A 17,215-nucleotide genomic window follows, 5' to 3' on the forward strand; every position below is an offset into this window, starting at 1 on the left:
GCAGACACTTCCATCAGTGGATTTTCTGCCACCCTTTGAGCTAATCATCACCTGATGGAGTTGGGAAGCAGGCAAAAGTTGTGTACCTGCCTATCCACACTATCCAAAATATAAGCCGCAGCTAGATTTAAATAATTTTGACCCTGATAATACACAAGAAAAAATATATTCATTCACAGAAAATAAGACAATATTTATTTATTATTTAAGTTTACAAAAGACTAAGGTAGCTATTGTTGCATAAATATTCACAAAATGAGCAATGTGAAACAATGAATAAAAATGTGAACAATCTATTGAAATAAATAGCTTAACAATAATATTAAACACCAGTCACAAACAACACGTGGCTGCCTCCGAAGGTCAGTTTGAAATCCACGTGTTAGTTCATGATCCACTTCCTGAATAAAAATGATAAATAAAATACAAACATCTTCAGAATTCCCTAAAACAAAGAATTCCATTTAGCATTTTTTCAAACCAACATTCACAATCCTACACCCAGGGTAAAAGTTTCAGGGATTACACGCTTTCCACAGACAGGGCGTCAGAGGACAGATAGTGCTTTGGGCAACCCCATCTGCAGCAGATCTATTGGGGGGGGGAAGGAAATCAGCATCTTTAAATTTTTTGGCATTATCATTTTAGAGGGCGTGTCTTACGTGCAATTACAGAGCCTCTACTTTCTTAGAAGTCAGTGAAGATTCGCCATGTTATCTAAAACTTTGATAAACTTCTATGGATGTGTGGTGGACAGTATATTGTCTGGCTGCACAACAGCCAGGTATGGAACATCAACACCCTTGACCGAAAAAGCCTCCCAAAAGGGGTGGATTGGGTCCAGTTCATCACAGGGTGAACCCACCCCGCCTTTGAGTGCATCTACAAGGAGCTTTGTCATAGGAAAGCAGCATCCATCATCAGGGACCCCCACCACCCAGCACACGCTCTCTTCTTGCTGCTGCCATCAGGAAGGAGGTACAGGAGCCTCAGGACCCACATCACCAGGTCCAGGAACAGTTATTACCCCTCAACCATCAGGAAGGAGGTACAGGAGCCTCAGGACCCACATCACCAGGTTCAGGAACAGTTATTACCCCTCAACCATCAGGAAGGAGGTACAAGAGCCTCAGGACCCACACCACTGGGTTCAGCAACAGTTATTACCCCTCAACCATCAGGAAGGAGGTACAGGAGCCTCAGGACTCACATCACCAGGTTCAGGAACAGTTGTTACTCCTCAACCATCAGGCTCTTGAACCAGAGGGGATCATTTCCCTTTCCCCAACACTGAACTGCTTCCACAATCTATGGACTCACTTTCAAGCACTCTTCATCCTGTTTTCTCGATACTAATTGCTAATTTATTTATTATAATTATTTAGCTGGGGGGGGGGTTATTGTACTTTTGTATTTACTGAATGCCCGCAAGAAAATGAATCTCAGGGTTGTTTCTGTGCACTTTGCTAATGAATTCATTCTGAAGTTTGTGCATTTAACGATGTTGCTGGCTTGCTGGGCGCCCGCCTTTCGGGCCTCAGCGCTCCGTGTGGCCTGCAGGTTAACAGCCAGGAAGCATGCGAGAGCGGTTACATGTGGCTGCCTGATCAATAGGATGAAAGTGAGGGGTGAGTCCACACGGAACATTACTTTTCAACAACACGGCGCTCTTCAGCAATCCTCGCTCGGCTGCTGAGAGCCCTACTTCCTGAGAACCTCTGCTTCGATTCACCTTATCAAAGAGATCGCTTCAATTGTTAAACCACTTCACAAACACAATGGAATAAGCCGTGTCTATTTAAAACTGTTTTATCCGCACAGCGACTGAAACATTTTAATTTTCCTTCTCGTTTGTTGCTGCTGAGAAACACTCCATGTGTAATGCTGGTTCTTTTCCGAGGGCCTCAGAGTGATCTGCCCGTGCCGCAGGGTGGACCTCGTCTCTTCTCCGGCCGCCCTTCTCATCACTCCCGATCTGTTAAAATTCTACTCCGAGAAATGCTGAAGGAACGAGTTCAGCGATAACCGCTGTAGCCATGATGGTGCGGGCTGTGGTTTTCTGTTTACGAGCTGGAGGACGCCTTGCAGCGGATGTCAGCCGCCAACAGTCAATTCTTGCAGACATTCCTTGCAAAAGGCAGCATGTCAAATGACAAATCCCGTGGAACAAATCGCTTTGCTTTGACACGGGAACACCTGGAGATTTCGGGGGAAGTTCGGGCTGTTTGCCACAGGACGTGCCAATGGGAAAACGCGGAGCTGAGAAGGTCGGCTAACGGTGGGACCAGGAGCAACATACATCCCGGAGAGATGGGTTTTCCTGTATCCCTCGGCAAGAAGCACCTGATGCCCCGGACACTGACCGGTGCCCAGTGTGTAGCGGCGAAGCCCAGGCATTGGGCGGCCTATAACGTTTTGAAAGTGTAATCAGTGTCCTTCAGAATCCACAAAAGGAGATGAGAGAGCTGGCGTGATTTTCACTGGGACGCGGAGACGAGTGGAGAGTTTAGCTGTGGGAGGTCACACATCGAGAATAAGAGTGGTGATTATGGAAGTGTGAACGTTTTTGAGTATTTCGTTTCGCACCGGGAGTGTGGAAGGGTGGGATCTTGTAGAAGGCCCGACTCAGGGTGCCAGGAAGCCCCGGTGGTGTGAGCAGTCCGTTGGCCGCCGACGGCGGCTGCCTTGGTTGGGCTCAAAGAGAACGAACTAAAGCCGAAAAGTGCCGAAGTAGGTGGCGATGTCATAACTGAGCAAATCTGTGGTGGTCACGGATACAAAGAGCTGGTCTCCCACCTTCAGCTGAAAGACTCCGCCCTGGTTCACAGAGTTGAAGCTGGAAGATTGGCTTTTATCCATGGGTGTTTTGGAAGCCTTCATCAGCATTATAGATTGTTTCGGGTCTCTTTGCAGATAGATGTACTGAACAAAAGGCACGTTCGATTTTCTCTCGGCCTTGCCACTGGTTAGCCGAAAACTGACCTGGCAATAGATATAGTAAAAACCAGGCTCGGTGATAACTAGCTTACCGCTGGTGTAGTTGATGTTGTGCGTAAACGCAGGGAAACTTGCAGCCATCCATCTTTTGATCGGAGACCCTTTCTCACACGGAAAAGTGGTCCCTAAAAAAATCAATAAACACCGGAATCAGGGGTTGAACGAGACAGGCTGGATCCCCCGGAACGGAAAAAGTAGTGGATACGGCCCGGTCCATCATGGGTAAAGCCCTCCCCACCATTGAGAACATCTACACGGAGCGCTGTCGCAGGAGAGCAGCATCCATCATCAGGGACCCCCACCACCCACGACATGCTCTCTTCTCACAGCTGCCATCAGAAAGAAGGTGCAGGAGCCTCAGGACTCATATCACCTGGTTCAGGAACAGTTATTAGAGGGAACAACTTCACTCAACTTCACTTGCACCATCACTGAAATGTTCCCACAACCTATGGACTCACTTCCAAGACTCCATCTCACGTTCCAAATATTAATAGATTTATTATTATTATTATGATGCTTTTTGTTGCACCTTCGTAGTTACTGTGAGTAACTGTAAGACACTGAATCTCAGGGTCGTATATAGTGACATGTATGTACTTGGAGCCTTTGAATTTTAGATTGGACCAGTGGTCTCGAGTCATTACAACGCGCGAATGTTAAACGTGATTTGCCAATCCAATGGCAATGAAGCTGGACTTTGATTAGCAGTTACAGGAATCAGCAGCAGCATCGACCAGCCGCAGACACAAGCGGCTGATCGCAGGCGCTTGGGATGAATCCATTCTCCGCTCTCTGGATTTCTGGAAGGGATTGTGAAGTCATGTTACAAGAGGTTGGCAAGGCCACATCCGAGGTATTGAGTATAGTTCAGATCCTCCTGCTAAAGGAAAGGAGCCAATGAAACGGAAAGGACGCTGAAAAGGTGATCATCACAGGTAAATAGGGTCGTAAAGAGAGATATTGGCTCGTTGGCCTTCATGAATCACAGTATTGAGAAGGGCAGTTGGAATGTTGTGTTGAAGACGTTTTCGAGGCCTAATTACTTCCCGTCACCTACCTACAGGAAATATATCAATAAGGTTGATGGAGAAGATTTACAAGGGTGTTGCCAAGACTGCAGGACCTCAGTTACTGGGAAAGATTGGTTTGGACTTCATTCCCTGAAGTGTCAGAGAAAGAGTGGAGATTTGATAAAGGTATACAAGTTATGAGGGGTACAGATAGGGGAAATGCTAGTAGGCTTTTTCCACTGAGAATGGGTGAGGCTAAAATTAGAGGTTAAGGTGAAGTATTTAAGGATGACCTGAGGGGTATGTCTTCACTCAGAGGGTGGTGAAAATGTGGAATGAACTGCCAATGGACAGGTACGTGGAGAGGAAAGACATTCCGACAGGTACGTGGAGAGGAAAGACATTCCGACAGGTACGTGGAGAGGAAACACATTCTGACAGGTACATGTACAGGAAAGACATTCAGACAGGTACATGTACAGGAAAGACATTCAGACAGGTACATGGAGAGGAAACACATTCCGACAGATATGTGGAGAGGAAAGACATTCCGACAGGTACATGGAGAGGAAACACATTCAGACAGGTAAATGGAGAGGAAAGACATTCCAACAGGTACATGGACAGGAAAGATTCAGAGGGATATGGGCAAAATGTGGGCAATTGGGTTTGGCTTATATAGTCACCCTGGTCAGTATGGACAAGTTGGGCGAAGTTCCTGGTTTCACACTATGTAACTCCATGACCTTTAGCTGCTTGGGTGATGTCGGCCCGTTTCCCCTCACACACACAGAGGGTGGGGACAGTGTAGGTCGGAGCCAGTGCCTACTGACTGCCAGCCCACCATTGTGGAGGAGGGGGCTGGTACCCTACACTCCCACCTCTTCTGATAACCCTGCGGGGCTGAGGAGGGGAGCTGGACTGGGACAACTGGAAGGAGCCTCTGTCCTCCAGCCCTTCCAATTTGCAGGAGCGAGTGTCCGCTTGCTAGTACCAGCAGAGAATGGCAACCTCCTGCGACTCTGGCAGGTTGGCACAGGGATGGGAGTAGTCATACAGGGTTGATGGAGAAGATTTACAAGGGTGTTGCCAAGACTGCAGGACCTCAGGATGTGTCTGAGATGAGGGCTCATGGTGACAGAGGAAAGCATTTACTGTTAGCAGAGTCCTGGTGAGGTATCTCGGCCTGAAACACCAGCTGTTTATTCCGCTCCCTTGATGCTGCCTGAACTGCTGAGTTTCCCTAGAATTTTTCGCTCGTCTGTGGACTGCTGCGGGTTTGTTCCTGCCGACAACATCCATGCACCATCAGTTTACAGGACATGTCACTCAGAGACTTGGGATATTTATAAAAGTCATACAAAACACAGCACATATAAGATAGCGGTAAACATTCAGCGGGAGGGCGGGAGGGGGAAGGAGGTGGTGGAAGGGGTAGGTGGAGTCACACAGCGATATAGAGAGCCCGGAGTCCAACAAGTGGTGTGTGACACGCAGATATAACCTGGGGCACTGCCGGTGGAGTTGCTCGGGTTCCCCTAGCCCCAGACATAGGTCCAATCCCCATCTCCCAGGCTGTCTCTCTGGAGTCTACACGTTCTGCCTGTGGTCAGCTGGGTTCCCCGAGTGCTCTGGTCTAACTAACCGCGCTGACTTTTTCCGGTGTGGGTGCCCGGCCCGAGCCCGGCCCCCATCAGGGGCTGCTCACCTACCTGGCGGACTTTCCCCTGGTGTGATGCCGATGAGATGAGCGGCGGTACGCTGCGGGGTGGTGAACCTGCGTCCCCCTGGATGGTCACCTGTACAACAGAGGAGACAAGAATGAACACACGAACATAGAATCTGGCCCACCATATCTGCACCGACCACAATACCAGTTTAAGCAATGCCCTCTCATATTTGCCATTTCAACTGTGTCTCTAGTACTCTATCTATCCTTCTCTGAAGTTTATAAACATCTATTAGGCTTCTCCTCAGCCTCCACCACTGCAGAGAAAGCAACCTGATTTTGTCCAGCCTCTCCTTATAGCTGACACTCTGATCTAGCATCCTGATGAATCTCATCTGTGCCCTCTTTAAAGCCTCTGCCTCCTTTCGGTAAGGTAGCAACCAGAACTGCACACAGTACTCCAAGTGTGACCTGAACAAAGTTTTATACAACTTAACAAGTATTTTGTACTCAGTGCTCCAACCAGCCTATCTGCTTGTGTTATCACTTTCAGGGAGCTAAGATCCCTCTGTATATCAGTGCTCCCAAACATCCTGACATTAACTGTACACTTTCCTCTTTGCATTTGACCTCACAGAGAGTAACACCTCACACTTGCCAGGATTAAACTCCATTTACAATAACTCTGCCCACATTCCCAACAGATCTATATTGTACAGAATCATTGGACCCTCTGTCCTTGTTATCCACAACTCTTGTTCATTGTTGTGTCTCCTGCAAACTTGCTAAATTAACCACCAGCACTTTGGCCAAGTCATGCATATATCACAAACACAAAGATCCCAGAAATGATCCCCACAGCACATCATGTTACTCCTGATGTACAAGGTTAGAAAGGAAGTGACTTGCTGGTGCACAGACAGATTCCACACACAACAAAGATAACCTGCCTGAGGACTGATGATTATCCCAGGCATCCCTTTCCTGTTCCTTGCCCACTGCATTTGGGTCTCATTAGAGCCAGCAAGGCTCCTGCTGCAGATTGTGCACAAGTAATATCATCACCTGACTCCAGAGTGAGATGACTGAAGTCACAGTCTCTGGACCACAGAGTGACACAGCACATTCAGAGTGACTGATTCACATTCACAGAGTGACTGAAACACATCCACAGAGTGATTGATTCACATCCACAGAGTGACTGATTCACATCCACAGAGTGACTGAAACACATTCAGAGTGACTGAAGCACAGGAATTGGCCCTTTGGCCAACTGACTCATGCCACTCAAAATGCCCATGCAATTTCCTCCATCCATTCCCCACTTTTTATACTGGCTATCTCCCCTCTTCCTTCCCAGTCTCGATGAAGGGCCTTGGCTCAAGATGTTGGCTGTCTATTTCCCTCCATACATGCTGTCAGACTTTGAGTTCCTCCAGCATTTTGTGCGGTGATCATTCAAGCTGTTCTTCACATTTCACATTTGGCCCAAGTTCTTCCAAAGTCCCTTCCTATCCTTCTACCCATCCAAGTCCCTCCAGTCCCTTCCTATCCATAGAAACATAGAAAACCTACAGCACAATACAGGCCCTTCAACCCACAATGCTGTGCCGAACCCATAGAAATTACTTTAGAAATTAGCTAGGGTTACCAGTAGCTCTCTATTTTTCTAAGATCCATGTAGCTATCCAGGAGTCTCTTAAAAGACCCTATTATATCCACCTCCAACACCGCTGCCGGCAGCCCATTCCACACACTCACCACCCTCTGCGTAAAAAACTTACCCCTGACATCTCCTCTGTACCTACTTCCAAGCACCTTAAAACTATGCCCTCTCATGTGAGCCATTTCAGCCCTGAGAAAAAGCCTCTGACTATCCACACGATCAATGCCTCTCATCATCTTATACACCTCTATCAGGTCATGTCTCATCCTCCATCGCTCCAAGGAAAAAAGGCCGAGTTCACTCAACCTATTTTCATAAGGCATGCTCCCCAATCCAGGCAACATCCTTGTAAATCTCCTTTGCACCCTTTCTATAGTTTCCACATCCTTCCTGTAGTGAGGTGACCAGAATTCAGCACAGTACTCCAAGTGGGGTCTGACCAGGGTCCTATATTGCTGCAGCATTACCTCTTGACTCTTGAACTCAATCCCACGGTTGATGAAGGCCAATGCACCGTATGCCTTCTTAACCACAGAGTCAACCTGCACAGCAGCTTTGAGTGTCCTATGGATACGGACCCCAAGATTCCTCTGATCCTCCACACTGCCAAGAGTCTTACCATTAATACTATATTCTGCCATCATATTTGACCTACCAAAATGAACCACCTCACACTTATCTGGGTTGAACTCCGTCTGCCACTTCTCAGCCCATTTTGCATCCTATCGATGTCCTGCTGAAACCTCTGACAATCCTCTAGATTATCCACAACACCACCAACCTTTGTGTCATCAGCAAATTTACCATCCCTGTCCTTTCCATTCCTTCAGAGTCCCTTCCTATCCCTGTACCCATCCAAGTCCCTCCAGAATCCCTTCCTATCCCTGAACCTGTCCAAGTCCCTCCAGAATCCCTTCCTATCCCTGAACCTGTCCAAGTCCCTCCAGTCCCTTCCTATCCCTGAACCTGTCCAAGTCCCTCCAGTCCCTTCCTATCCCTGTACCTGCCCAAGTGCCTTTTGAATGTTGTAATTATACCTGCCTTGGCCATTTATTCTGACAGCTGCCAGGAAATGTAGAGGAGATTGGACCCAAAAGTAGAACAGTGGAGATGATTCAGCAGTGAACAGTCTTTATTAATAGACCACAAAGTAACAAGCCACAAGGAGCTACATAACAAGAGAGAACAGAAACTAAACACAACAGGCAAAGAGAGTGAAAGCTAGAAGCAACTGGTTGAGGCCAGCTGGTTCGCTGAGTGAACAAGGACATGGAAATAAGCTGGTGTAGAACAGGCTGCAGGTGATGAGCCTGGAGCGAAGTGCAGGTGAATCCTATTGGCTGGCCGGAGACTGGGAGGTGCCTGCATGCGCAGACTGGGACGTGTTAGCGGGGGCGGGCCTGACAGTTTCTGTTGCCATAAATATTGCACATTTCCATAGCCGTGAACCATTGCTGTTTGGTGACCCTCACAGTCCACATCATTAACAGCGGAAACCAGCCACTAGTGGGTGTGAAACCAGCGAACTGAAGAGGAGGCTGGCAGGAAACGACATGCCCTAGTCTACAGTGACAAGCGGACGTTAACCATGGGGGTGTCTCATTCCCTTGCTGCCTCTCTCTTCAGCAAGCCCATGGAAGTAATGGTGATGTTTCCGAAACGTGGTATCCATTATTAAGGACCCCTATCACCAGGACAAGCCCTTTTCACATAGGTACCATCACATGTTCCAGGGGTCTCAAGACACACTCAACATTTCAAAAACAGCTTCCTCCCCTCCAGATTTCTGAATGGACAATTACTACTCCAATATTTTATCTCATTTCCCAATATTTTATCTCATTTCTTTTTTTTTTGCTTTCTTTTTAAATTTAAGTTTTAAAAAAATATTTCTTACTGTAATTTATAGATATGTTAAAGTTGCTTAATATGTTGGTGGGGCATAATTTGGAATATTGTGTGTAGTTTTGGTCATCTACCTACATGAAAGATATCCATTAGATTGAAAGACAGAGTACAAAATTGACAAGGATGTTTCTGGGACTCAAGGACCTGAGTTTTAGGGGAAAGGCTGAATTGGTTAGCATTTTATTCCCTGGAGTTTGGGAGAATGAGGGAGATTTGATGGAGGTATACATAATTATGAGAGGTATAGATAGGGTAAATGCAAGCAGGCTTTTTCCACTGAGGTTAAAGTAATGGGTTAAGGGTGAAAGGTGAAATGTTTAAGGGGAACATGAGGGGGAATTTCCTCACTCAGAGGGTGCTGAGAGTGTGAAACAAACTGATAGTGGAGGTGGTGTATGTGGGTTTGATTACAACATTTAGGAGAAGTTTAGATAGGTGGATAGATGGGAGGGGTGCAAGTTAATGGGACTAGTCAGATTAATAGTTCAGCACAGACTAGGTGGGTTGAAGGGCCTGTTTCTGTTCAGTGACAGAGTACTGATAAACAGTAGGGCCCCAAAAGAAAGCAGTATAACTCCCTATTGGAGATATCTCTCACTAGCTCTTCTTTCAGTTAGTCCTGACGGAGAGTCTCGGCCCGAAACGTCGACTGTACCTCTTCCTAGAGATGCTGCCTGGCCTGCTGCGTTCACCAGCAGATTTGATGTGTGTTGCTTGAAATTCCAGCATCTACAGATTTCCTCGTGTTTGCGTTTTTAGAAACAGTTGAAGTTTTGGGTCAAGACCTTTCATCAGGGCTGGAAAAAAAGGGGGGAGGAAGCCAGAATAACAATGTGAGGGGGAGGGCAGAGGGAAGGAGTAAAAGATGGTAGAGGATACTGGGTGAGGGGAAAGGTGGGTGGATAGGGGAGGAGGGGGAATGAAGTGAGGATCTGGGAGATGATAGGTGGGAAAGGAGAAGGGCTGGACAAGAAGGAATCTGATAGGAGAGGTGAGTGGACCATGGGAGAAAGTAAGCAAGAGGGTCACCAGAATGAGCTGATAGGCGTGAGGAGGAAAGAGGGGAAGAAGTGAGAAAGGGAAGGGAAGTTACTGGAAGTTAGAGAAATGAATCTGTAGTTCTATGACCAAGGCCCCCAATTTCACTCACTACCATGCCCATACCCTAAGGCCTACACAAGAAAGCTACGGGCCCTGATTATTCCAGCACTACCTTGCAGGAGGTCGTGGGGAATGATGGGTCATGACTGAGTCTTTGTAGAGGCAGCCCCCGTCCTTCCCACCTACCTTTCTGTGCACCGAGGACACCACCGTCTGGCACTTTGCCCGTATGATCCTTGGCTCTGTGCTGAAGGTACTGGAAAAAGAAGCACACAGTCAGCATCTCATGTCAACCCATGATGCTCCTCCCCATTATTTTACTGTCCTTTCCCACCTTGTCCGTGCTGCACTGCCTAGTGAGTGAGTACCACCTGCCCACGTTTGGCCCACTGGCCTCTAAACCTCTCCAGTCCATGTACTTATTGAAATGCTTTTAAATGGAGCTCATGTTTACCCCTCTCCACCTCGACCACTACCTCTGGCAGCTCATTCCAAGTACATGCACCTTCTGCATGAAGTAGGTACTCTGATGTTCATAATAATTTTCTCACATCTGATCTTTAACCTATGGCATCTTGTTTTTAGCAGCCCCTCCCAGGGAGAAAGACTATGTGTATTCAACCTGTCTATGCTCCTCGTGATTTTATACCCCTCTATCACTCACCCCCATCACTCACCTCTCTATCACTCATCCCTCTAACACTCACCCCTCTATCACTCACCCCTCTATCACTCACCCCTCCATCACTCACCCCTTCATCACTCACCCCTCTATCACTCACCCCTCTATCACTCACCCCTCTATCACTCACCCCTCCATCACTCACCCCCATAACTCATCCCTCTATCACTCATCCCTCTATCACTCACCCCTCTATCACTCACCCCTCCATCACTCACCCCCATAACTCACCCCTCTATCACTCATCCCTCTATCACTCACCCCTCTATCACTCACCCCTCTATCACTCACCCCTGCATCACTCACCCCTGCATCACTCACCCCTCCATCACTCACCCCCTATCACTCACCCCTCCATCACTCACCCCTCTATCACTCACCCCTCTATCACTCACCCCTCTATCACTCACCCCTCCATCACTCACCCCCATAACTCACCCCTCTATCACTCATCCCTCTAACACTCACCCCTCTATCACTCACCCCTGCATCACTCACCCCTCCATCACTCACCCCCTATCACTCACCCCTCCATCACTCACCCCTCTATCACTCACCCCTCTATCACTCACCCCTCTATCACTCACCCCTCCATCACTCACCCTCATAACTCACCCCTCTATCACTCATCCCTCTATCACTCACCCCTGCATCACTCACCCCTCTATCACTCACCCCTGCATCACGCATCCCTCTATCACTCACCCCTCTATCACTCACCCCTCCATCACTCACCCCCATCACTCACCCCTCCATCACTCACCCCCATCACTCACCCCACATCACTCACCCCTCCATCACTCACCCCCATCACTCACCCCTCCATCACTCACCCCCATCACTCACCCCTCTATCACTCACCTCTCTATCACTCACCCCTCCATCACTCACCCCTCCATCACTCACCCCCTATCACTCACCCCTCTATCACTCACCCCCTATCACTCACCTCTCTATCACTCATCCCTCTATCACTCATCCCTCTATCACTCACCCCCCTATCACTCACCCCTCTATCACTCACCCCTCCATCACTCACCCCTCTATCACTCACCTCTCTATCACTCAACCCTCTATCACTCACCCCTCCATCACTCATCCCCATCACTCACCCCTCTATCACTCACCTCTATTTCAGCTCACTGCTCCATTTCCGACATTCCAGGGAATAAATTGCTAATATACACAGACTTTCCTTGTAACTGCTGTACTTAGTACCCCGAGTGATGTAGGTCAGCGTGCCAAACGCCTTCTTCACCACCTAATCTACCTGAGACGCCACCCTCAGCGACATGTGAACGTGCACTCTCCCTCCCTCTGTTCGAGAGCACTCCCCGGGGATCCACCGATCACTGTGTGAATCCGATGCTGGAATGATGTCCGGAAAGCAGAACCTCCCATTTACCTGGATTGAAAGCCATTTGCCAGCCCTCAGCCTATATACTCAGCTGAATAAAATCCGCCTGCAATTCTTCATACCCTTCTACAGCATCTCCAACCCCGCCGCTAACGCACAAATGTACCCCACAGCCAAAGCTTCAAGACAGGACCAGCTGTATCCCTTCAGCCTTGTTCGGAACCACTCACTGCTTCCTGGGCAATGTCTGCGGTGTCCAGCCCCAGGGCTCCTATCCTTCCTCGGCCCCCGAGAATTGCTCCGCCACCCCACCGTTCCACTGCTTCTCGCCCCGGGAGTCCCGATTGAGCTCTCCCCGTAAAGCAGGAAATGGCTCGTTCACGAGGTTTCACACACCGGTCCTCTTCGACGGCTGTGCGGTGGAAAGAGCGAACAGCTTCAAGTTCCTGGGTGTCAGCATCTTGGAGGATCTGCCCTGGGCCCGACATACTGACGCAGTTACAAAGAAGGCATGACAGCGGCTATGTTCTATTGGAAGCTGGAAGAGGTTTGGTCTGTCATCAAGGACACGCGCGAGTTTCCGCGGGTGTACGGTGGAGAGCATTCTAACCGGCTGCAGCACCGTCCGGAGCGGAGACTCCGACACAAGCGGCTGCAGGCTGTCAGCCCAGTCACTGACACAACACTCCCCACCAGCCAGAACATCTCCAACAGGAGACGCCACAGAAGGCAGCACCTCTCGCTGAGGATCTGTATCCAGGATATGCACTCTTCTCATTACTATATATATCAAAGAGGGTGCCTGAAGACTCACATTCAACGTTTCTTCCCCTCCGTCATCAGATTTCTGAACCCCTCACCATTCCTCATTTGCACCATTTATTTGAGTAACTTATAGTAATATTTTAGCATAATGTTAATGCCTTGCACTGCACGGCTGCCACAAAACAGCGCCGTTTACCAAATCTGCCAGTGATATTAAAACTCGAATGTGCGATGTTACTGTGGGTCACCGTGGTCTATCGTGGCGAGAACAAAGATCGCGCAGAGTGTGAGAGTACTGAGGCAAACTGCATCCTGCCCCTCCCCACCGGGATAAGACCCCCACCTGCTGAATGCTCTGCAGAAATTGCTCGGCGTCGGCCAGGCTTTGATTTGCTCGCTCCGCCGTGTGTCCGGGGAGCCGAAATTCCGAGTCCTTTTCCACCTGGAGAACGGAGAACACAGACAGGTAAAGATTCACCAAGAAACAGTGTTTCTATCCACGCAGCTCTTTGGTGACTCTATAATCGCATGAATGGCTAGATCTTTTCTTGTTCCTGGGGTTAAAATGAGTAATATCACAGAACGTGCATTTAAGGTGAGATGGGATTGTTTCAAAGGGGATTTGAGGGATAAGTGTTTTTTACACAAAGGCTATTTATTGGGTGCCTGAAACGCGCTGCCTGGAATGTGGTGGTAGAGGCAGATCGATTAGGGACTTTGATGAGACCTTTAGATAGGGACATGAATGTGAAGGAAGTGGGAAGGCATGGGCATTATGTAGGTAGAAAAGATTAGTTAAATTAGCCACAGAACTTAGAAAAGTACATCACAAGAACAGGCCATTCGGCCCACAATGCTTTGCCGAACCCGCTAAAAAGCGAACCAAAACACTCAAACATCCATGTCCATATCGCCCCATCTTCCTTACATCCAAACATCGCTTAAAAGCCTCTACCACCACACCAGGCAGCGCATTCCAGCCGTCCACCACTCTGAGTGAAAACTTACCCCTCACATCCCCCTCGAACCTACCCCCTCACCTTCAATGCATGCCCTCCGCTATTAGACATCGCAATCCTCGGAAACAGATATTCTCTGTTCACTCAATCTATGCATATCATAATCTTGCAAACCTCTATCAGATTTCTCTTCGGCCATTAGATTAGTAATTTAAAGGATCTGTTCCTGCGCTGTACTGCTCTGTGTTCTGGGTTTCTGTACGGAAGATACGCACTGGTCGACGTGGAGCCATTGGGCCGAATAGCTTGTTGCGAGCAGAACCGGTTTACCCCATTTCAGTGACATCGCGGGAGAAGAGGGGACGGCAGATGTGGAATCCGGAGCAACACGTAAGTCTGCTGGAGAACTCGGCGGGACGAGCAGAGTCTGTGGTGGGCGGAGGGCGGGAAGGGGGCGGGGCAGTGGAGAGGTTCACGTCGGGCCACTGCATCAGGACCGAGCCAAGAAGTCTCCCGTCCCTCTGCCTCTTCAGATGCCGCCTGACCCGCTGGGTTCCCCTCCCCCATCACCTATATGTGTTGTTCTGCCAGGGTGTTAATTAATCGTCCCAAATTAGCTTAACGGCGCAGAAAGAGTATAGGTTTGGTACACAACAGGTGAACAGCCAGTCCTCAAAAATACACACTGAACAAGTGTGGAGACTAAGCCCTAGTTTACTAACAGTCCAGGTACACACAAACAGCCTTGGTCTATACACACCACAGGTACACACACAGCCCGGGTCTATACACAGCACAGGTACACACACAGCCCGGGTCTATACACACCACAGGTACACACACAGCCCGGGTCTATACACACACAGCCGGGGTCTGTGCACAGCACAGGTACACAAACAGCCCGGGTCTGTGCACAGCACAGGTACAAACATAGCCTGTGTCTAAGGCCTGTCATATGAAAAGCGTTTGATGGCTCTGTCCCTGTATTCACTAGAATTTAGAAGAGTCTGGTTGACCTCATTGAAACCGATCGAATGGTGAACATCCTTGAGAGAGTCGATGTGGAGAGGACGTTTCCTGTGTTGGGATCAGAGAACAAGGCCTCAGAATAGAGGGGCGTCCGTTTAGAACGGAGGGGAGGAAGAATGAATTTAGCCAGAGAGTGGTGAACCTGTGGAACTCTTTGCCACAGGCAGCTGTGGAGGCCAAGTCTTTATGTCTATTTAAAGCAGATGCTGATAGATTTTTGATCAGTCAGGGCACGAGGGATACGGGGAAAAGGCAGGAGATTGAGGCTGAGAGGAAAATTGGATCATGCATGACGAAATGGCAGAGCAGACTTGATGGGCCAAATGGCCTAATTCTGCTTCTATGTCCTATGGTCTATACACAGCCCATGGATACAAACAGCCCGAGTCTACAATCAACACAGGTACACGCACAGCCTGGGTCTATACACAGCACAGGTAGTCACAGAGCCCAGGTCTATACACAGCACAGGTACTCACAGAGCCCGGGTCTATACACAGCACAGGTACTCACAGAGCCCGGGTCTATACACAGCACAGGTACTCACAGAGCCCGGGTCTATACACAGCACAGGTACTCACAGAGCCCGGGTCTATACACAGCACAGGTACTCACAGAGCCCGGGTCTATACACAGCACAGGTACTCACAGAGCCCGGGTCTATACACAGCACAGGTACTCACAGAGCCCGGGTCTATACACAGCACAGGTACACCCATAGACCGGGTCTATACACACCACAGGTACGCACAGAGCCCGGGTCTATACACAGCACAGTTATACACACAGCCCGGGTCTATACACAGCACAGGTACGCACAGAGCCCGGGTCTATACACAGCACAGTTATACACACAGCCCGGGTTTTTACAACATATACACACACACACCCCGGGTCTTCTAAGTATTTTGCGTTTAATTTTGAGACAGGCGGTTTCAAATGCACTTTGTACCTCCGGACTTAGCGCCCTGAAAACTGCACCATCCTGTACACTTTACCGAGTTATCCGTTTCAACATGAGCTTGCAAACTTAATAAACACGAAGCATTTTAAGGTTAGGATTCGTTTAAACCCATTTCTGCTCCTACATCCTATAGTGTCAATATCTTAAATAATCAGTAACGGAGCAGCCTTACCTTGTCGAATTTGATGGAGAGATAAGCGTAAAGCATTGTGCTGGTAATCATGTGTGCCGCCACTAACAAGGTGACCATGTAGAGGACTACTCGGACGGACACCGAAGGCTGATGCTCGCAGTGAATTCCTTGCGTCGGCATGCTCCCCGCTTCATTCACGTTGTCGACCAGAGCAGACAGTGTCGGCGCTCTCCCTTCCCTCATACTGGAGCTGCCTGGGCGCAACATTCAATCTTCTGTCATCTCACACCTTTCAGGAAACTAAATAAATTATACAGCATTTCTTAGAACCCCGCACTTCCTGGAAAATATGCATCGGCTGTGTCGAGTCCGGGGACTAGTTGGTAACAGCAAAATCGATCCATCCCCTTTAAACGTGCTTGGTTAGTTTTCCCCAGTTACTGACTGCACAGGGTGGGGTGGGGTACCCGCCATCACCACAACGTTTGCACAGAAAGGCCATCTTATTGTTTGTCATCTTTCATAATCCGCATTTCCTCTCTCAACTATTTCCTCCCCCCTTTGCAACATTACATCTCTTGCGTTTCTCGATACGTCGATTCTCCTTGAATAGAGCTAGTTTACTGAGATAGCTGTCTCATGTATTTATATTTATGATGTTTTTATTGTTCTGTTCTTTATCTTATTGTGTGTTTTTTGCGCAGCATCGGAGACGGATCCTTTACACTTCTCTACTGGGAATGACATTAAAGGATCTTGAATCACGAATCTTTGTAACTTTATCTCGCCACAGAAACTCACAGTTTATGACCCCACCTTGGGAGAATTAGACAGAGTCTCTGCTCCGCTTCAGTCGCTAAACAATTTGTAGAAAGAATTCTGAACAACAGAAGTGGCAAGTGTACTCGTAACTGAAGTCACTGCACCGCTGACCAGTGTGATGGTCCAGGCCGGCTGGTATCATAAATGTTC

At 48.5% G+C, this 17,215-nt stretch overlaps 1 protein-coding gene across 1 annotated transcript; it reads right to left on the reverse strand.

Moving 5' to 3' along the window:
* Window positions 1-214: 214 nt before the first annotated feature.
* LOC140204608 (CD40 ligand-like) lies at window positions 215-16,738 on the reverse strand. The gene is made up of 5 exons (XM_072271333.1): window positions 16,283-16,738; window positions 13,502-13,600; window positions 10,541-10,610; window positions 5,723-5,809; window positions 215-3,122 (listed from the first exon to the last, which is right to left on the reverse strand). Exons 1-5 carry the CDS (start codon window positions 16,508-16,510, stop codon window positions 2,710-2,712), a joined length of 897 nt encoding a protein of 298 aa, XP_072127434.1. The 5' UTR covers window positions 16,511-16,738; the 3' UTR covers window positions 215-2,709.
* Window positions 16,739-17,215: the final 477 nt, after the last annotated feature.

Source organism: Mobula birostris, chromosome 10, assembly GCF_030028105.1.
Source record: "Mobula birostris isolate sMobBir1 chromosome 10, sMobBir1.hap1, whole genome shotgun sequence".
NCBI lineage: Eukaryota > Metazoa > Chordata > Chondrichthyes > Myliobatiformes > Myliobatidae > Mobula > Mobula birostris.